We start from the raw sequence: 21929 nt of genomic DNA on the forward strand, positions 1-21929 counted from the left end.
TTTCATCCATTCAGAAGAATTGCACATATTTAACCTATATTGGATTGTTTGCTGTCTAGGCGCCCAAGGGAGGGAGAAAAAAATTGGAATATAAAGTTTTACAAGGGTGAATGTTAAAAACTGCATTATTTTGAAAATAAAAAGCTATTATTAATTTTTTTTAGAAAAATGGTTGCCTCATTATGTCTTACAAACTGCTTTACATTATCTCTTTTGGTTCTCACAATGCTTCCAAAAAGTAGTAGTATAATCTCCATTTTATAGATGAGGAAATTAAGGATCAGACAAGTCAAGCAACTTGCCCAGGAAATAGGAGAGCTGGAATTAGAACCTAGTCCTTCTGTCTCCAAATCTAGTGCCCTTTCTATTTTACCACCAATAGCAGTGGGTACTACTATCTTCTTCATACTGGGAAAACAGTATCTCTTAGCTCAGGAAGAGTTCACATACGTGATCAACTGGGCATTGTCATGGTTCTTCTGTACAAGGAGCTTGCGCCGCCAGCTGAGAAAGGACCAAAGAGTAGAATAGGGATTCTCGGAGACTTCACACATGTTTCCATGAGTCCAGACTTCCAAGCCCACAAGAGCAATGCGGATGTTCAGGGAGCGATAAAACTGCAAGGATAAGGGGAGAAAAACATATTGGTATCTCTTCTTACTGTTCAGTCATTTCAATCATGTCCACTTCTTCATTACTCCATTTGGGATTTTCTTGACAAAGATACTGGAGTAGTTTGTCATTTCCTTCTCCAGCAATGATGTAAACTGAAACAAACCAGGGCTGATCCTGGTATCTCTTCACTACTTCTTAAAATAATGTCACTTGGGATTTATTTCATCTTTTCCTTTCTGATAAGTCAAAGCATCAGTGATCACACTGGTTTTCTCAGAATCTCTCAGGACAAAAAGAAACAAGCATTAGTCCCATCTTTTACCAAGAAAAAAGACAAAGAAGTGAAAAGCTGATGACAAAATCAATACTAGAATATTAGGAATAAGATTTAAAAAGGTCCTTAGAGACTATCTTGTTGGTCTGAAAGATATAACAACTGAGAATCAGAGAGGTAAAGATGGCACTGCAAGATGGCAGAGTGGAAAAGGTACTGGAATCAGAGCTGAGGTTGGAATCCCAACCAAATTATTTATTCCTTAACTCTCATCCTTATTCACTAGGTAATGACTGGAAATTCAAAACTGGCTTCAGATACTTGCTAGATTGTGACCCTGAACAAGTCACTTAATTCTGTTTGCTTCAATTTCCTTGTCTGTAAAGTGGGCTAGAGAAGGAAATCACAAACCATTCCAGTATCTTGGCCAAGAAAATCCCAAATTGGATCATGAAGAATCAGATACAACTAAAAAATAACTGAACAACAACAATAATTTGGTAATTCTAAAAGAGAGCCCAATTTCCCAGCTGCTGAAGACCAAGAACATTGGATACTAGATGAAAAATAGCATAATCTGCCTCCTCCAGTAGCCCTAGAGAAACCAAGTTTTCATATTTTTTCCAGATGTTATTCTTGTTTGGATTTGGGAATTGTCCCAATATTATTGTAGCATATAGATTGAGGGCAGGACAGAGGTGTTGGAATAATGGCCCAGGGGACTGATTTCTTTAGTCATTCCTTGTCTAAGCTTGGCAGGAGTAGAATCATGGTTTTCTTCCTTCCAGTTCCCCTTTCCTCCCTTAATACCCACCATAAGTAATAGGTTTAGGTCCCACTTAAGTCACTTAAATGGGAAAAAAGTAAAATCCTACACTTAGCTTAAATTTTTAAAAAATCAGCTATGAGCGTGATAAATGTAGAAATATGTTTAGAAAAATTACACATATTTAATGTACATTGGATTACTTGTTATCTAAGGAAAGGGAAGGAGAAGAATTCAAAATATAAAGTTTTGCAAGGGTGAATGTTAAAAAACTATCTTTGCATTATTTTGAAAATAAAAAGCTACTACTAATTTTTTTTTACTATTTACTAAAAATTTTACTTTTTACTATTTCCTTAAAAAAATTACTAAAAATGTCCCTGACAAGCAGTTGTGGTTTCATCAGTTCTAGACCTTAGGAATAGGAAATAACATCTCCCGAGGCAACTTATTCTATTTTTGAATAATTCTCATTGTTGATTTTTTTTCTTATATTAAGGGGTGAGATTGTATAGTATAGTAGATAAATAGATGGCATTGAAATTAAGAAAACTTTAGTCCAAATCCCATCTCTAACATATTTCTCTGTACTGTAAGCCAATGGTATCACATTCAAATGGAAATCAGGACCCCTAGACTGTACATAATGATCCCTGCCAGTCATGTACTGACTTAGAAAAATCACATATTAACACTTTCTGTTTTATTCTTGACTCTAAAATGAGATTGGACATGTATTTTTAAGTGTATTTTTTTTTACTTTGTTAAATATTTCTGAATTGCATTTTAATCTGACATGGGTCATTTTTGTCTTACATCTCTGCTCTAAGCAAATCTCTAAGATTTGAAGAGAAGGTAGGTGCCTACCTATATCTTTTTTCACCCAGGAGTCCCCTATATAATGATATCTACTAATTCATTTTTTATCCCAAATCTATCAAGCTGAAATTTACCTTTCCTTCCTTTCTACCCCTTGCCTCAAGTTCTGCATTCTAGTGTTAAGAAAAACAAATGACTTGAAGATTCAGGTATCAATTTCCCAGCTCTCAACCCCAAGTTTTTTCTTTTCTAATACAAATATCTCCAGGCCTTCCCTTAGTTTAGTAGCACTTTCACTATTGGGGTCACCCTCCTGGTGTCATACTCCAACTTGTCAGGGCAAGGCCTTTGTTAAAATGAATTGTTCATAATTAAACACAATAATCCAGGGGTAATTTGAATTCATGTGAAAAAAATCTGAGAGTTTTCATGAACTGAAACTCAATAGAAATCAATATTGTTATGTAGTAATCAAAAAAGCTGATAAGAGAATAGGTAAGCATAATATAGAGAACAAAAAAGAACACAGGTTTTTTTGGGTTTGGGAAAACTAAGCTTAGGACTTTACACTTTTTTTATTATTCTTTTGTTCTCAGCTATGTACTTTTTGCTTTATTTCTTTTTTTTTTCCCTTTCATGTTCCCCACATGCCCCAGGCAGGCTATAGTTAAGCATGGGAATATACATATATATATATATATATATATATATATATATATATATATATATATATATATATATATATATATACACACACACACTAAAGTTTATATATAAAGTTTATAACTAAACTCATATTTTAGCCCAATAGGATATCTTTAATTGAAATTCCACTATTCAAAGTATTAACTAATCCTTACTGATTTGTGTCAGCTGAAATTCTGATTAACTGCTATGACTCCTTCCATGTCACTACTAAAACCATTGAGCAAGACAAGTTTAATGATAGTCTTATGGCACTCCACAGCCTTCCATTTTGACATAGGTCCATTCATCATCACTTTTTTATATCTATCAGTCAGTTAATTTTAAACCTGTTTTATTTTCAAACCTGAATGTCTCTATCTTACCCATTAAAACATCATGGAATAGTTTGTGAAATGCCTTGTTGAAATTGTATTCAATTATATATATAATATTTCTCTGATTTATTACTCATCTTGTAGTTAGATCAAAGGAAATGAGATTATTCTGGTGTGCTCTTAATGAAATCATGATAGCTCATGGTGACTACGGCTTCCTTTTCTAAAATTTTGTCCATTTAATAATCCATTCTACACACCTGGTCTCACCTTATCAACATAATTAGCGATCTCCATGAGTTTGTGTTTGGTAGCAACCTGGTCTCGACGGTTCTTATGAAACTAAAAGGAACAAACAAAAACACCAAGTGATTCCTCAGAAATAGGCTCAGAAATTCTGCCCCCCTTTCCCTTTGAAACTCAGGACAATTTAGCATGTAATGTGCTCCATCTTTTACTAAATTATGACAAGTTCATCAAATTTTCATGACGATTCAGAGAAAGGAAAGAAATATCAAATCTCACCACTCTCAAAACAAAACAGGGATAAAGTCATCACTACTATGTTGCTCAGGAAAACATCCCCAAATATAACCATTCAAGGAAATTGAATATTGGGAGGGAATATGATACGGTGAGTAGAAAACTGATTTTGAGGTCAGGAAAAACTGTGTTGGATTCTGGACATCGCAAGAGGTTAGCAGACATTGATAAATTGAAGAATGTTCAGAGATTAATGAAACCAGGGAAAGACCAATTCATGTTCCAGCTTTAATATACCTATATGAGGTCATATTAGCCAGAATTTAAACAGCTCTTTAAAATCAAAAATATTTTACATAGGCTATTTCACTTTACCCTTACAACAGCCCTGTAAGTCAAAATGGGTGGCATAAGGAGACCAAATCTCAAAAATAAAACCATAAGAGAACAAAGGCAATTTGAAAAGGAATATAGACAAGTAGAGCAGTTAGATACTATTGAGTTAATTCAATAAGCACTTTAAAAACCATTAATAAAATTTCACCATTTCATATAAAATTCTCTTTTCTGTTCTTTGCCTGTTGAAATGTTCTTGTCTGTTAAGTTCATGATTTAAAAAAAGAACAAAATTTAAATAAAGAAGATAGACCCATGGGAAGAAATCCAAGGACTAAAAGGGGAAATGTGATAAAGAATATTTGAGTGAAGATCAATATAGGCAGGAATCGATGCGATATTATCAGTGGAATATAATCCAGATGACCTGGACAAAAAGAGGAAATGTATTAGGACATCTTGGCACACAGTCATGATATAGCAATGACAGGGGACTTCAATTATTCAGACATCTGCTGATTCTCTCTCCTCCTCTCTCCCCTCTCTCGGTCCATCTCTCTCTCTATCTCTGTTTCTCTCTATCTCTGTGTGTGCCTGATTCTCTCTCTGGACAAAAGCAGAACAGCTAAGAACTTCCTAGCTTCTCTTAATGATCTCATTCTTCAAAAGGTATGAGAATTAGGATCAGATTTTGTTGAAGGGAATGGGAACATTTAGGCAAAAGAAGACTATGGGGCAACAGGTAGCAGATGGAAAAATGATAGTTGTATTACTGTAGCTCCTTGAAAGAAGCTATTATTTTTCATGTCTGTCTTTGTATTCTCAGCACTAGGCATGGAGTCTTGTACATAGCTGATATTTTAATAAAAGTTTCTTGAATTGAACTGAAGTATTTGAAGGGTTATTCCATGGAAAAGGCACTTATTCTGGGTGGCAACAGAGACCATAATGAGGAACAACAGGGGGAAGGAATAGTGATAGATTCAGGCTTTTGAAAGAAGTAATTTCCTAACAGGGATTTTCTCCCACTTAAGACTTATTTTTTCAAGCCATAAAAGCAGCCTGGTAAGCAGTCCTTAGGACATAACTCAAAAACAACTTGATTTCTTTATGAGAAAGACCACGTGGGTTTTTCCAACCCAAAACACACTATCCCTTCTTTTTCATTTCCTCAATAAATACCTATCCCAAGAGCTCGACATTAACAGCAAGCATTAGAAAAATTAATAAAATGATAAACTAGAAAGGAACATCCAACTTAAGCTTATCTTTCAAACATCTACAAGAATCCCAGGGCTTTATTAAGTGCCTACTATGTGCCAGACATTGTTGCACAATGGGAACTATTATCAGTGAAATCAGACCAATGATTTTACTGGCACAGAGAACTCTCAGATGAGGAAAATTCCTCTGCCAATTCTGAAGACCAGTTTCTCTTTAATCTATCATTGTAATGAGTTGTCTAGGACACTGAGATTTTAAGTGATTTGCTCAGGGTCACAGAGTCAATATATGTCCAAGATGGGACTTATACATAGATCATCATAATTTCAAGGGCACTTTTCTATTTACTATGCAGTTGTTTGTCCTTGGACAAATCACATAGCATCTCAGTGGCCCTGACTTCTCCCTAAGAGGAATATGAGTCTTAGGGAAAGTGCCAAATGAAATGGTAGAAGGAGAAGCTCCTATCAATAAGACTACAAGTCCAATGACAGCTTTGTTATTGTTATTATTGAGTCATTTCAGTCATGTCCAACTGAACAGATATCTATGTCTATAGTATCTTCCCTTAATAGATGGTAAGCTCTTTCTGAGGAAGAATTCTTTCAAATTTTTCTTTGAATCCCCAGCACCTAACATAATGTTTGGAATAGAGTAGACATTTAAAATGATTATGGTTGATGTTTACCGTATCTTCAAACATATGACTATCCATGTCAATTCCAACTTCAGTCTTCTAACAATGTCTGTGGGTCCTTCTCTGTCTCTCTGTGTGTTTCTGTGTCTCTCTTTATCTCTATTTCTGTCTCTCTCTGTCCCTCTGCCTTTATCTCTCTTTGTCTCTTTCTCTCTATCTCTTTGTGTATATCTCTGTGTCTGTCTCTATCTCTCTGTGTTTCTCTCTGTCTCTCTTTTTCTGTCTGTCTCTCTATCTCTTTGTATGTGGCTCTCTGTCTTTGTCTCTATCTCTCTGTGTATGTCTCTCTGTCTCTGTTTCTATCTCTATCTCTCTGTGTCTCTGTCTCCATTTTTGTATGTCTCTCTGTCTCTGTGTCTCTATGGGTTTCTCTGTCTCAATCTCTCTTTTTCTCTGTCTCTGTCTCTCTGTCTCTGTGTGTGTCTTTCTCTGTCTCTGTGTCTCTCTTGCCTTTGAATCTCCTAAAGAATGCAAGGAAGGGAAACCCTCATTCATCTCGATGAGGAAACAAAGGAAGAGAGAAGGAATGAGTCACCAGATTTTCCCTAAGGGATCTACATCCCTCCTGAGGCAGTATATCACACTCAGCTCATAACCCTAAGGACCCTGTTTGGTTTCAGAGCCAGGTTATAAATCATGAATGAGGCAGACCTTCTCTTGTCCTTCTCCTCTCCTCACAGCTAAGTAATTAATTAGTCGGTAATATAATTCTGCCAGGGGAAGAGGAGAAGAAATGAATGTGGCTGAATATACTTAGCTCAAGAATTTCAGTTTAAAAAGAAAAGGGAAAAAAAGCTTAGCCTTTGACACTCCCCTTTCCATGAATCATTCAGAACTGCAGAAGGGAATGAAGAGTTGGGTAGGGCCCAGAGAAATGTGAATACCCTCCTATCAAATGTTACCACACTGAATCATTTCCATGCTGGGAGATTGATTCTGAGAGTGATGTCATTGCTGGTGCTGGAGGGTTTTCCTCTGGGGATAGTTAAGTGAGATGCAAAGCTGCATGGCCTGAAGTGGGTCACAGAAATCCTAAGGTTGTTATTTCCAAAGCTGATTTAGTGTCTGGAATGACTGCTGCAGAGCTATAACTAACAATTTTTGCACCAAAGTAGAATCAAAAGACATCTCCTGGAATGTGGCTGAGGAGGAAGAAGTGCACCCCCAAAACCCTTGGAGGTTTCTATCCTGCTAAAGAACTGGCCACTGCTGAGAAAGCAAGCCTGGCCCCAGAGCATCGTGAGGATCCTTGTTGTTCAGTCAGGTCCAACTCTTTGTGAATCCATTTAGGGTTTGCTTGGCAAAGATACTGCAACATTTTTGCAACAAGAAAATGGTATTTACACACATATATTGTATCTAGGTTATATTGTAACACATGTAAAATGTATGGGATTGCCTGTCATTGGGGGGAGGCAATGGAGGGGGGGGATAATTTGGAAAAATTAATATAAAAAAATATAATATAATATAAAAAAAAGATACTGCAACATTTTGTCATTTCCTTTTCCAACTCATTTTACAGATGAAGAAACTGAGGCATACAGTAATTGTCTGAGGTCAGATTTGAACTCAGGAAAATGAGTCTTCCTGACCTAAGGCCACCTAGCTGCTCTGTGAGGAGTCTAAGCTTCTGAAAAGGAAGGAGGTAGGACTTAAGATGGGCTTATCCGCATCCTATACATCTCTCAGACTGGAGCAAATGAATGACCGCACTTTTATTACTGTTCTTGACTTATCCCAATAATAATAAAATCAAAATGGCTCCCCCATCCTCACCCCTTCTGAGTCCTCAGGATGCAAACTAAACAAGATCAACAAGGAAAGAGGCCTAAAGACTGAACAACTGTCTCATTTCTTCAAGCCAATATTTCTACTCCCAGAGTAGAAACTAGGCTAAATGAAAGTCATTCATACATTTCAATGTTCATGGAAACCTGGGCTAAACTACAAGCTTCCTTTCTAAGCAGTTACAATATTCTGGTATTTGGGGAGTTCTTGTTTTTTAATGCAGAATAGAACTGTTTTTCTTATCAATGACCTAATAAGAGGAAAAATGAGGAGTTGGAGAAATCCCTATCTCAAGCCTTTTGACTCAGCAATCCCAATTCCAGGTTGACATCCTAAGGTCAAGGACTGCAGAGAAGTTCCACATATACAAAAATATTTAGAGAAGCACTTTTTATAATAGCAAACACCTGAAAGGAAACTGAGTGACTGCTGATTGGGGAATTGCCGAACAAATTCTGGCATGTGAATGAAATGGAATATTATTGCAAACATAAGGGAGTCAGACAAACTTGGGAAGTCTTGTATGCATTAAATTCAGAAGAACAATTTATATTACTACTCTAGCCACATAACCATGTAATAGAAAATAATGATGAAAGACCAAAGTAGTGACCAACTGGGTTTTCACAGGACTGATGATGAAATATATCTCTCAGCAGAAAAGTAGGAAGAAATAGAGAATGAGACTTACAATTTCAGATGTGGCCAGTGGGTAGATAATTGTTGCAAGAGAGAGTTCTACTGGGGAATTATGGAGAAATGACAATGATAGAAAAAAGAAAATCATATCAATAAAACATTTTTTAAAAGGAGAGGCGGGGAGGAGGGAGAAAAAAGCCAATATTAAATTGTTTCAAATTTCAATATAAATTGAAAACATAGAGCCTGCCAAGACATGACTCTTGGCAAGATTGAGTTTAAAGATGTCAGTTGTCTTCTTATTGGCTGTATTCTCTGTTTGATATATAGCATGACATGGCTACTTCATTATAATTCTGTCTTCAATCCAATTCAATTCAACAAATATTTATTAAAGACAAGCTGTGTATGAAACACTGTGGTTAGAGAACTGGGGAACATACAAAGTTTATACAAGATACATATACACTTCCACTCTGGTAGGGATTAGAATGGGACAAAATAACAAGAAGATATTATCTACTGAAAGCATCACAGTGGTAAAACAAAGTACTATAGGAGAGCTGAGAAGGAAGGTTGTTCCCCTTGAGGAATGGGAAATAGTGGGAGAGGAGGAATTAGGGAAGACTCCACGGATGGGATGGCATTTGAGGTGATCTTTAAAGAATAAACTGGGACTGATCAAGGTAAAAGGGAGAGGGAAGACTAGGATTCCAAGGATTATAGTATTTGAAACTAGAAGGGACATTAGAGATCACTGAATCCAATCCCTTTCTTTTAGGCAGCTAGGTGGCACAGTAGAGCCCTAGACTTACAGTAACAAAGATCTGAGTTCAAATGCAACCTCAAACAGGCGATGTAAACTGAGGGAAGTCACTTAATCTTGATCTGCTCAGTTTCCTCATGGGTAAAAAGGGGATGGATGATAATAACATTTGCCTTTAAGACTTCTTGTGAGAATAAAATAAGATATTATTTGTAAAGTGTTTTACAAACTTCTGAGCTACACAAAAATGATAGATATTATTCTTCAATTTATAAGAAATTGAGACTTAGAGAGATTAAATGATTTTGAGATAAAAAAATCGGAGAACCAGAAGAGAATGACTTCTCTGAAGGAAATTCAATAGGAAGCAGTCTACAGCATGTCACAGGTTAGAGAGAGAGGTGAAGTAGAATAGCAAATGGAAAAAGAGGATTTTTAATGAATCAGGAGAGAATGGATTTTCTGAAAGAGATCCATTTTCTCGTGGTTCTTCTAGGTAATTAAAAACAGCAATGGAGCAGAAGAAAAATGGTATGATAAAGTTATCCAGAAATAAGGAACAGTAGAAGTCAGGGAAGCAAGGGGTTCTTGCTAGCTAGTACAACATTAAAGTAACAGATTTGGTTAAACAAATTGTGATACATTATTATGACAAAATATTATTATCCATAAGAAATGACAAGCAGAATAATTTCAGAAAAATCTGGGAAGAGTTGTATGATGAAAATTGAAGTAAGCAGAACCAGGAAAACACTATATAATAGCAATACTGTATGATGACTATGAATGACTTAGCAATCCTCAGCAATACAATAATCTAAGACAATTCCAAAGAACTCATAATGAAAAATGCTATCCACATCCAGAAAGAGAATTGATGAACTCTGAATGCAAATTTTTTTCCACTTTCCTTTTTTTTTTTTTTTTTGGTAGCATGGCCAATATGGAAATATCTTTTGTATGATTTCACATATATAATTGAAACCATATTGCTTATCTTCTTAGTGGGTGGTGGAGGAACTAGAGGGAAGGAAAGAATTTGGAACTCTAAGTTTTTTTTTTTAAAGAATATTAAAAGTAAATAATAATTTTTTTTTTTTTTAAAAACAACAGTTCTTAGGGTCAAGGTTGGGAATAAAGTCAATTGAAGTCAGAGCAAGAGAAGTGAACTGGAATAATAGAAATAATTGAAAAAATAGGTTTCATGAGCATGAAAAAGTGAAAGGTAAGGGTAAGAGTCTGAATCCACATGATATAATTTCCAAGTTCCAGATCTTGGAGATGGCACAATTATGAGATGATGAAGTCTAAGATTTGATTATAGCCTTTAATAGCTAAAGGAAATGGAGGTCAATGAAATTGAAAAGTATTCCTTCTTTAGGATCCATTTCCATCAACATCAATGAGACTTCATTATCTAAACTCCTTTAGATAAGAGCCCAAGACATATTCACTTCTTTTCCAGGTATGAAGTTGACCATAAATGAGAATACATTTTTATTTGGTTGTGTCATTGTATAAAACAAAAATTGTAATCATAATCAAATAAAATAGGCTCTTCATGCTGAAATATCTGAAAAAGAACTTTATTTTGTGCATCCAGATTTTATTGAGGGGACTTTCCTTCATTTTTTCACCATGTTCTAGATGGCAAAAGGGATTTTTCAAAGACCCCTTTGAAGATAATATTTGAAATGTTCAATGAAAGAAACAAAATTAAAGGCTACTTAATTCCTTCTATTTAGCAACAATAGGAAAATTTAACCCAAAAATAATTAGTAGAGTCCTTTTTCTTACCTCTGCATAATCTGCTACTAGGTATAGCTCTACATACTTCATAGACTGTAAATCTTCCCTTCTTACCTAAAAAAGAAGAGCACAAAATGAGTTAGAGTCTTAGTAGAACTTAGCATTATTCAAAAGAAGTGATCAGCAGTGAAGTCTGGGACCTTCATGCGCATTGTAATTGATTATTTTACCCATCTCTTCCTTCCCCTTGGTTATTGTTGGAGAATATACTGAGATGTTAGCATAATCACAAGTGGGATTTAAATTTAGAGCTAAAAGAGGCCTTTGAGATCATCACTTCATTTTACAATTGAAGGTACAGAAGTCCAGAGAAGTTAAGTATCTTTTCTGAAATCACATAGGATAGCAAAAAACTGGAAGTGTTCTTGACACCATGCCATGACTGCCTTTCCCTTTTAAATGGAAGAGTGTTAAAGTAAATTACTTATTCTTCCTATTCCTCTAAGAGAGAGAGAGAGAGAGAGAGAGAGAGAGAGAGAGAGAGAGAGAGAGAGAGAGAGAGAGAGAAAAGAGAGAGAGAGAAAAGAGAGAGAGAGAGAAGAGAGAGAGAGAGAAGAGAGAGAGAGAAAAGAGAGAGAGAGAAAAGAGAGAGAGAGAGAAGAGAGAGAAAGAGAGAGAGAGAAAAGAGAGAGAGCTAGAAAGAGACACTGAGATAGACAGAGGGAGAAGAGACAGAGAGAAAAGACAGAGAGGGGGGAGGGGAGAGGAGAGAGAGGGGAAAAAAGGACTGAAAGAGACAGAGAGAAAAAAAAGGACAGAAAGACAAAGAGAGAGAGAGAGAAGACAAACAGAACAACAGGCACGCACACACAGAGAAAAAAGAAAGAGAGAAAGAAGACGAACAACAAACACACACAGAGAGGAGAGAGAGACAGAGAATAAGAATTGACTTAATTTGTCTGATCAGATAGGTGTAAAGAGTAGGAAAAGGATGAATTACAAATGAACACCGCTCTCCCCAACACACTATGATGAAATAAGTAGCACCATCTGAGTTCCACATAAATAGAGTGAAAAGAGCTTGGTTCAAATCTTAGCTACTTAAAAGTATTACTTCCAAGCAAGTCACCCAACTTCTCTGGGTCTCAAGTCCTAATCTAGGAAAATGAAAGTGTTTCACTTCAAAAGTTCCTTTTAATTCTAAATCCATGATTCTCTGTTCCTGCCCTTGGGAAATTTCCAGCTAGGACCTCCCATATCTGTCAGGCAAGATTAACTCTCACCAGGTCATAGGGCCATCACCCTAGAGGTCTGAGGGTCACTTCAAAATGCCTCTTCAGCTGAAGAAATATTCCTTGATCATGTTCTCAAGGTTGGAACCAGAATTCCTGGGTGCACTATACCTCAAGAGATCATCTGTTCCATTTAGAAATGAAGGAACCAGAAAGGTTAAGACCATGGTAACACCTGAGTGAGGAGGAATTCAGAAAGCAACTCCCTGCCCAAAATGGACAGTATATGAAAGATGGAGGATGCAGATGGTCATGCAGCCAATGCCTCCTTTCAGAGCTTGTTCTTCCAACTCCATGCCCATGCTCTAAATCTCAAACTTTTCTTCAAGCTTGTCCTTTTATCTCCTGCTCAGCTCCTTGGTTACCCTGTGAAGTGTTTCCTGACTGTAGAATTTCTTATTTACTCTCTTGGTTCCCCACTTCTTTCCCTCAGGGCCCTCTATTTGTTATTATCTGTTGCCTCTAGCCATTCCCTAGTGGGAAAGGGGAAGGACATGGATGTGAAAAGAACACAGAGTTCATGTATGAAATATGGAAGAGGTTTTGGATTCCTAGGAAGTCCTAGTTGAATCCCAAGCATTCAAACTACTAGATTAGGAGTCATAAAAACCTGGATTCAAATGCTAGCTTTGATACGTAGACTACGGAGAAGTCACCTAATTCCTCTGAGCTCCATCTTTTTCTATGAGGAATCAAAGATTCCTTCAGTTCCAGTTCTATAAATTTATGATCAATCATTACCACCAAATGCATTTATTCCAATGATTACATGCATAGTCCAACATTCCAAGCAAGGCAGACTTGGTCTTTCTGGGAATTTATAACCTGAGGCACACATTATAATTTAAGGTAGGAATCATAAATACCCACATACCTGTAAAAGACTAAACATATATGTGTAGCCATCAACCAACACCTCAGTCTCTTATCTGGTGAATAAGACACTTCTATCTATACAATAAATCAAGTTAGAAATTCAGAGATAGAAAGGAGGTAAAGGACATTATTCCTTCTTTCTCTGTTTCCATTTCTTCACACCTCCTTTTAAAATTGGAATCTATCTACTCTTAAGGTAAAAGTCCTAAGGCTAGCCAAAGCACATTTACATTTTAAAAAGCAAAACTCCATCTGTATCCCAAAAAGATCATAAAAGAGGAAAAAGAACTCACATCTGCAAAAGTTTGTAGCAGCTCTTTTTGTAGGGGTAAGGAACTAGAAATTGAGTGGATGCCCATCAGCTGGGGAATGACTGAATAAGTTATGACATATGAGATATGAAATAATGGAATATTATTGTTCTATAAGAAATGATGAACAGGCTGATTTCAGAAAAGCCTGGAAACACTTATTTGAACTGATGCTGAGTGAAAGAGCAGAACAAAGAGAACATCGTACACTAACAACAAGATTATGTGATGATCAACTGTTATGGACTTGGCTCTTTCCAATAATGAGATAGTTCGGGTCAATTCCAATAGACTTGTGATGGAAAATGCCATCCACATTCAGGGAAAGAACTATGGAGACCGAATGTAGATAAAAGCATGGTTTTTCACTTTTTTTGTTGTTGTTATTTGTCTGCTTGGTTTTTTCTTCCTTTCTTGTGTTTTTTTCTTTTGATCTGTCTTTTTGTGCAGTATGACAAATACGGAGATGTGTTTAGAAGAATTGAACATGTTTACCTATATAGATTTCTTGCTTCTTAAAGAGCAGAGAGTGGGAGGAGAGGGAGAAAAATTTGGAAGACAAGATCTTGCAAAGATGAATGTTGAAAACTATCTTTACATGTGTTTGGAAAATATCATTAAAAGAGCATCCCAGCAAGAGTCCAGCACCCCAGATTCCATTGTGGAGAACTCACCCTATGTTGGTGCTTACTGGCTTGGTTTGTGAATGGCATAACCCACTCCATGGCATTGAGATGAGGATGCTCATAACCACAACTCCCAGTAGGTAACTTGAGATGCTCTGATCTGTAAATAAGATGCTGTCCCTGCCCATCAGTAAGGGGTTCGATGAGATAAGTTAGGTTGCTCCTCACCACAATCAGGCCTCTGTTGAAAGAAGACAAGATAACTTTAGTCACAAAGAAATACATTCAGGATTGACATCAGTCCATACAAGAAACCAAAGAACCTTCTGAATACCAAAGGGGCATATGATAACTTATGAAGGTGAGTAAATGAGGGATAGTTTGGATCACATCTTTGACACCATAAATAATTACCGCAGTATCAGGAAGAGATACCACTGAACTAGCAAAGAAGAGAGCTGGTTTCTGGTTCCAACTCTGTCAATAACACCTTGTATAAACTTTAGCCTTTCTGTGCCTCATTTTTTTCCCATCTGAAAAAGAGGGGATAATAATCCCTATCCCCTCCAAACTCAGGACTGCTCTGAGAAACAAATGAAATACATGATGCAAAAATGCTTATATAGATCAATACAGAAATCTTTTTACTTTATAAGAGACCTGCAGAGTGGCTAGGTCTTTGGGAAGTCCCAGCCCTCCCAGGGAGGACCATCAAGTATCTAAAGGTCAGCAGTGGAGTCAACAGCTCTTCCGGGATCTTGTCCCAGGCTAATTTCATTCTGGTGTCAGGGAACCTAATCATTATTATAGGCTGGTAGCCAGGTCTGACTCACCCAACCTGCAGTATCAATAACTTCCTCTCCCTAGAGCAAAAGCCTAGGGCTATCTCTTTCCTAACTGAAGGGCAAAAGCCAAGGTTCTATCATTAACCCCATGGTGTTTTCACAGGCTGGAGACCTAAAGGGCAGGAAAGAACAGAGGGAGGGGAACTGATGTGAGCATCCTGTTGTCTGAGTAATCTTCCCAGTCCTACTCTCAAAATAATATCAGAGCAATAAGTCAGTGTTTTACCAATTCCTGTACCTCAATTTCCCTTGGCTAGGTGGAAAATTGGAAATGCAGAAGCACCCTAAAAAGGTCAGAGCAAATAAACATTCATGTCTCTAGGGCACATTAATATGGGGTGGGAAGAGGAAAGAGGAAGGCTGAGTGACTGGCACATATCAGTAGGAATAATAGGATGGATTACATTAGATAACCATGTATAACAGATCAGGACTTTTATCTTAGTCTTTAAGAGAATGGGGATACGGAGGAGAAATGATATCAGGTGTCTGGTAAATGGGGAAAAGAAGATAAAAGAGTGTATAAGGGGGATGCTGGAGGAACCAAGACCAACTTATTACTGTATCATTTGTCTGAGAGCCAGTCATGATACAGAGTGAAAGATGGGAGAATAAGAACAGAAATAAAAGAATTTGTTGTTGATGGTGATGTTGTTGTTGTTGTTGTTGCTGAGTAGTATCTACCTCTATGTGACCCTATGGATTCCTGTTCATGGGTTTTTGGTTGGGTTTGGGTTTTTTGATTATTTGAGTTTTTTGTAGTTTGCCATTTTCTTTTCTAGTGTGCCTCCCCCCACTTTTTCCCCCACACATGAGGAATAAAGGCAAATAGGGGTTAAGTGACTTGTCTCTTCTGGGTCCCAAGCATTATGGAGATTATTGAATTCTCCATAATACCTATCCACTCCCAGCTCCATTTCAGTGAATCAGAAGATCTAGGCTTGAGACCTAGCTATAATATTTATTAGGTGAATGACCCTGGCCACATCACTTTACCCCCCTGGGTCTGTTTCCTCATCTGTAAAATGAGGATAATAATATTCAAACCCCCTGGTTCATAAGGCTTATTGTGAGAAAAAAACAATATGTACAGTGAGGAAATGGTGTTGAGTTATTCAGATTTCGGCCTCAGAGGCAAAATGGAGATAGGAAGCAATACTTACACTCTACCTCAAAGGTTTATTATGAGGAAAATTCTCTGTGAAGCTGAAGATGACACAGTAGTGAGCATTATTATTTTTACTATTTCCAATTTCATTGTAAAACATGGGGTAGCTAGTTGGTGCTGTAGACAGAGTGCCAGGCTGGAACCAGAAAAACTCATCTTCTGATTTCAAATCTAGCCTTAAACACCTACTGGCTGTGTGGGCCTGGGCAAGTCACTTAACCCTGGCTGCCTCAGTTTCCTTACATGTAAAAAGAGCTGGAAAAAAATGGCAGATCACTTCAGTGGTTGCCAAGAAAACCCCAAATTGGACCACAAAAAGTCATACGTGAGTCAAACAACTGGACAACAATCAAAAACAATTATATATCACTATTAGAAATTAGAACATCAAATAAAGAAAGAAAAGAAATTGGGACTTCCCATGATTATTATGACATACAACTTCTAGATTTTCTCTTCTATTGTCACCTGGAATCCCTTTCTACCTACCTCTTTCCATCTCTCTTTTTAAAATTTATTTTATTTAAAAAAACAATAAGAGAAAAAACAGAAAAATTATACAAAACAAAATAGAACATTGCCATGTGCCCAGGTGAACATCAGGGAGGATTTGAAATATATAACAAGAAGTCAGTTCAAGAAAGCATATATATATTAGTAGAAGAAATTATATTCATGAATATCCCTCTTTTCTTTACTTCCTCGTAAATTGTTCTTTTGTTCTCTGATGTGCACCTTTTTTACTTCATTCTTTTTTCCTCCCTTTATCCCCCCTACCATCCCCAAGCAGGCCATAGTTAAAAAAAAGGATATATTTATGTTTACATATGAAGATACACACACACACAAACACACATACACACACACACACACACACACACACACACACACACCTTTCCTATCCCTGCTAACTCTTTGCTTTAATTCTGTTTCTTAACTTGCCTTGGTATTACTTAACTTCCCTCTATCCAAAGGTTCCTCCCTTGTCTTATTCCCTGACCCTTTGCTTCCCTCCTTCCTTAATTTTTTTATAGATTTTGGAGGGTGCTATATGCCCTTTATAGTATATATGTAGTGTTGCCTATTTAACCCATTCCCAATGTGAGTAGGTTTTCAGAACTATGAGCCCTCCTATCCTCTGATCCCTGTATCTATTCTTCCTTTCCACTTCATTTGAATGACCATAATTACAATTTTTACCTTAACTTTGCCTTAATCTTTCTTTTCAGCTGCCCTATTGTTGATGTCAATTTTAAACATATGATATTCATTTCCCATGTTAAAAAAATAAACAATTATCCATGTTGAGTTTCTTGAAATTGATCTTTGATACTGTTTCTAGTATGTTAAATTTTCTATTAAGAAAGTCCTGAAATTCTGCAAGTTTGTTGAATTTCCATTTTTTCTCATTCAATATTACAGTTAATTTTGCTGGATATGATATTTTTGGCCTCAGGTCTACTTTTGATTGTCAGTAGATATTATTCCAGGACCTATAGTCTTTTATTGTGGTTGCTGATAAGTCCTGTACAATTCTAATTGTAGCTCCAGCATATTTGAATTGTTTTTTCTTGCTTTTTGCAAATTTTTCTCTTTGATCTAGTGATTTCAAAATCAGGCAATAATGCTCCTATGTGTTTTCCACAAAGGATCTTGTTAAGGTGGTGATCAATGGATTTTTTCCTATTCCTACTTTCCCCTCATGTTCTACCACTCCAGGACAACTTTCTTGGATTATTTCTTGTATTATTCTGTCAAAGTTGTTTTTTGTTTTTTTGGTCAAAGCTTTCAGGTAATCCAATTATTCTTATATTTTTCTCTTCTTGATCTATTCTCCAGATTTGTCATTTTTCTTATAAGATGTTTCACATTCTGTGTCCATCAGTTGGAGAATGGTTGGGTAAATTGTGGTATATGAAGGTTATGGAATATTATTGCTCTGTAAGAAATGAGCAGCAGGAGGAATACAGAGAGGCCTGGAGAGACTTAAATCAACTGATGCTGAGTGAAATGAGCAGAACCAGAAGATCACTGTACACTTCATCAATAATACTGTATGAGGATGTATTCTGATGGAGGTGGAAATCTTCAACATAAAGAAGAGCCAACTCACTTCTAGTTGATCAATGATGGACAGAGGTAGCTACACCCAGAGAAGAAACACTGGGAAGTGAATGTAAATTGTTAGCACTAATATCTGTCTGCCCAGGTTGCATGTACCTTCGGATTCTAATGTTTATTGTGCAACAAGAAAATGATATTCACACACATGTATTGTACCTAGACTATATTGTAACACATGTAAAATGTATGGGATTGCCTGTCATCGGGGGGAGGGAATAGAGGGAGGGGGGGATAATTTGGAAAAATGAATACAAGGGATAATATTATAAAAATATATATATAATAAAAAATTAAAAAAAAATTTATAAATGGGAAAAAAAAGATGTTTCACATTCTGTTCTATTTTTTTTTTCATTCTTTATAATCTGTTTTGTTATTTCTTGGTCTCTCATAGCTTCACTAGCTTCCTCTTGTCCTAGAATCTAATTTTCAAGTAGTTATTTTCATCTTTAATACTCTGTATCTCCTTTTCTAGTTGGTTAACTTTTTTTATAATCTTATTTTTCTTGGATGGTTTTTGTTTTTGTTTTTAGTTTTTTTTCAATGTCTCATTTGACTTTTAAATTCTATTTTTTTTTTTAAGTTCTGTGAATTCTCTCTGGATAGAGAGCCCTTTCATGTTACTCTTTGGTGTAGGAGATTTTTTTTATTAAAGTGTTCTCCTCTAAAGAAGAACCCCCATCTTCCCTATTCCCAAAATATGTTTCTATAACATTGTTATTCTTCAGTTTTTAAAAATAAGAGGCATTAGTGTAAGCACTTCTAATTGTAAGGTGGGAGGATAGTGCCTCTGGCTTCATCTCAGCTCTCCCCTCTGACGTGGAACCCCAAATCAGGAATTCCACCCTCCTGCAACGGTCCAGTAGTGTTCCTGCCCTACTGCCTCTGCACTCCTGGTGTGCTGGGTTCTTTCTTGCCCAGAGCCAGAGTTCTGCAGCACTGCTGGGCCTGGTGTTCCTGATCAGCCAAAGTTCTATCAATCTCCCCTGACTCAGATCCCTGACTCCACAAACAGTCGAGGAGGTGAAAGTTTCTGTGGTTCTACACTAAGCCAAGGGATCCCCACTTGATATTTCTGCTTGGCTAGCCTGGGGATGTTTGCACTTCACACAGATTAACCTCCAGTCCTAGATCTTTCTTCAGATGTTATCAGGTTGTATCAGAAGAACTCCAGTTGTACCACAAATCTTGATTTTCTACTAGACTATGTTTGCCCTGAGGCTCAAATTTGTTCTTATTTGTGGGGGAAATTACCAACCTACTCTGCCATCTTCCCAGAATCTTCCCCAAACCTCTTTCCACCTCAACAGCTCCCCTCTAAGACATGTTTATTACTGCAGAAACACCAGGGACAAGACCCAGGATTTGTCCTCTAACAGTGGTTTTGACCTTGAGAGAATTCCTCAGAATCATCCTCCCAGAGCCCTTCACTGCTGCTGGTACCCATTCAGCTCAGCTACTCTTCCCTCTGAACACAAACCAGTTGTTTATTCTATTGGGAGGTTCAGTTGGTCTGATTTGCTAAATATTAGTGCTGGCAGATAGAAATTGGGAGAGGGAGAAAGAAGGAAGCCAGACCTCTGGCTAGGCGGGAGACCTCACACACCATCTTTCATCATTAAGTAAGTGCTCTCTGAAAATGAAATCCAACAGAACAAATCCAAATGGAGCCATGCACGGAGCTGGTGAGGCTATTCATGTTTAACCTCTGAATGGATGAGGGCATCTTCCTGCAGCCAAGATCAAATCAGTCCTGCAGAGGGCTCTCTCAAGGGTCTTCACATAGGGGTTATCATCAAATAATGAAACTAAGATTAGTCCTAAGGGGAACAGGGTCTGGAGCAAGATACACTGGATATCCTTAACAGCATCCTTAGGTTGTGATGGAAATCTCATGTTAAATCAATATCAGGGGCAGTGTTCAAGGAGAACAGAGGCCACAAAAGGACAAAATGCACCCTTGCATGTATATAGGGAAGTGAGGGAGGAAGAGTATTTTCCCCTTATCTTGGTGAATGAGGAAAGGAGCCTTTTACGGAACTGCATAAATATGAGACTAGAGCTTAAAAAAAAAAAAAAAAAAAAAAAAACAGTTGCAAAATCTACTTTGTTGTTTCACCATATCTACCCCCCCCCATTCACTTATTCCTTCAATCAACAAGAATTTCCCATTATAGGCACTATGCCAGACACTAAGGATACACAAATATGAAACAATCCCTGCCCGTTTCCTCTAAGGAGGTTCTATCTTACTTATTAGCTGTGTGACCTTGGACAAATCTCTTTATCTATGTCTCAGTTTCTTCTTCTATAAAATGAGGATAGGAATAGCATCTACTTCACAGAGTTGCAAGGATAAAAAGAGACAATATTTATAAAGAGCATTACAAACCTTAAAATTATATAAATGCTAATTATTATTACTGGGGCAAGTAGGTATCGCTGTGGACAAGATAGAACACCAAGTCCATAACCAAGAAGACCTAAATTCAAATCCAATCTCAGGCACATGTCATCTATGTGACCCTGAACAGATCAACTAATCTCTCTTTACCTCAGTTTACTCATCAGTAAATGGAAATAATAATAACAATTACTTACCAGGGCTATTGTGAGGATTCGATTAGATAATAACTGTAGAATGTTTAGCACAGTGCTTGTCATTTAGTAAACACTATAGAAACGTTTATTATTATCATCCTTAAGGAAAATAGTACATACACATCTAAGACACACAAGGTCATTTTGGAGGGAAGGCATTAGTACCTTCCCTATAAAGGAGGTCCAGAAAAAACTTTTGAACTGCTCTTTGAAGGAAACCAGTGGTGTTAAGAACTGGAGATGATGGAGGAGTGTGTTACAGGTATAGGAACAGCATTTGGTGCTGCATACATATCCTCGATGGAAATTAACCTCCAAATATGCAAAGCTCAGATTTTAGGGAACATCTCTCTTAAAATAATAATAACAACAATAATAGTAATAGCTAAGATTTATATAATGCTTACTATATATGTGCCAGGCATTGGGCTAAGGGCTTTACAATTATTATATTATTTATAATTATTGGATCCTCTCAGTAACATCGGGATATAAGTACTATTATTGTCCCCATTTTACAGATGAGGAAACTGAGGCAAAGAAAAGTTAAATGACTACCAAGATCACACAGCTAAGGCTGAATTTGTACTATGGTGTTATACTCTTATTCACTGAGCCATTAACTGCCCTAAATTCTCAAAAACTCAAGAGCCAATCTGACTCATAGTGGACCCATCCCAAGAAAACAATATGTCAATCTTACAGCAGACAACTTGGTATAGAATAAAGAGCAATAGAGTTCAAGGCAGAAGATATAAATTTGAATCTTGTTTCTGATACTTATTAGTGACTCTGAGCAAATCATTTAACCCATCTTGTACACTAATTTATCTAGGGGAAAATGAGATTTAAAATAGTTGGCCTACCTACCTCAAAGGTCTGATGAGAGGAAATTGTTTTGTTAG

The 21929-nt window shown here is 36.9% G+C and overlaps 1 protein-coding gene across 1 annotated transcript in view; it reads right to left on the reverse strand.

Annotated features, from left to right (window-relative positions):
• ADAM19 (ADAM metallopeptidase domain 19) overlaps window positions 1-21929 on the reverse strand; it is a 123712-nt gene that overhangs the window by 30388 nt on the left and 71395 nt on the right. Inside the window, exons 6-9 of the mRNA XM_074291925.1 lie at window positions 14335-14527; window positions 11230-11295; window positions 3767-3838; window positions 451-617 (exon numbers count right to left, since the gene is read on the reverse strand). Of these exons, the coding sequence (XP_074148026.1) occupies window positions 451-617; window positions 3767-3838; window positions 11230-11295; window positions 14335-14527 (498 nt within the window). The remainder of the gene's footprint in view (window positions 1-450; window positions 618-3766; window positions 3839-11229; window positions 11296-14334; window positions 14528-21929) is intronic.

The sequence above is a fragment of the Sminthopsis crassicaudata genome, chromosome 2 (assembly GCF_048593235.1).
Source record: "Sminthopsis crassicaudata isolate SCR6 chromosome 2, ASM4859323v1, whole genome shotgun sequence".
NCBI lineage: Eukaryota > Metazoa > Chordata > Mammalia > Dasyuromorphia > Dasyuridae > Sminthopsis > Sminthopsis crassicaudata.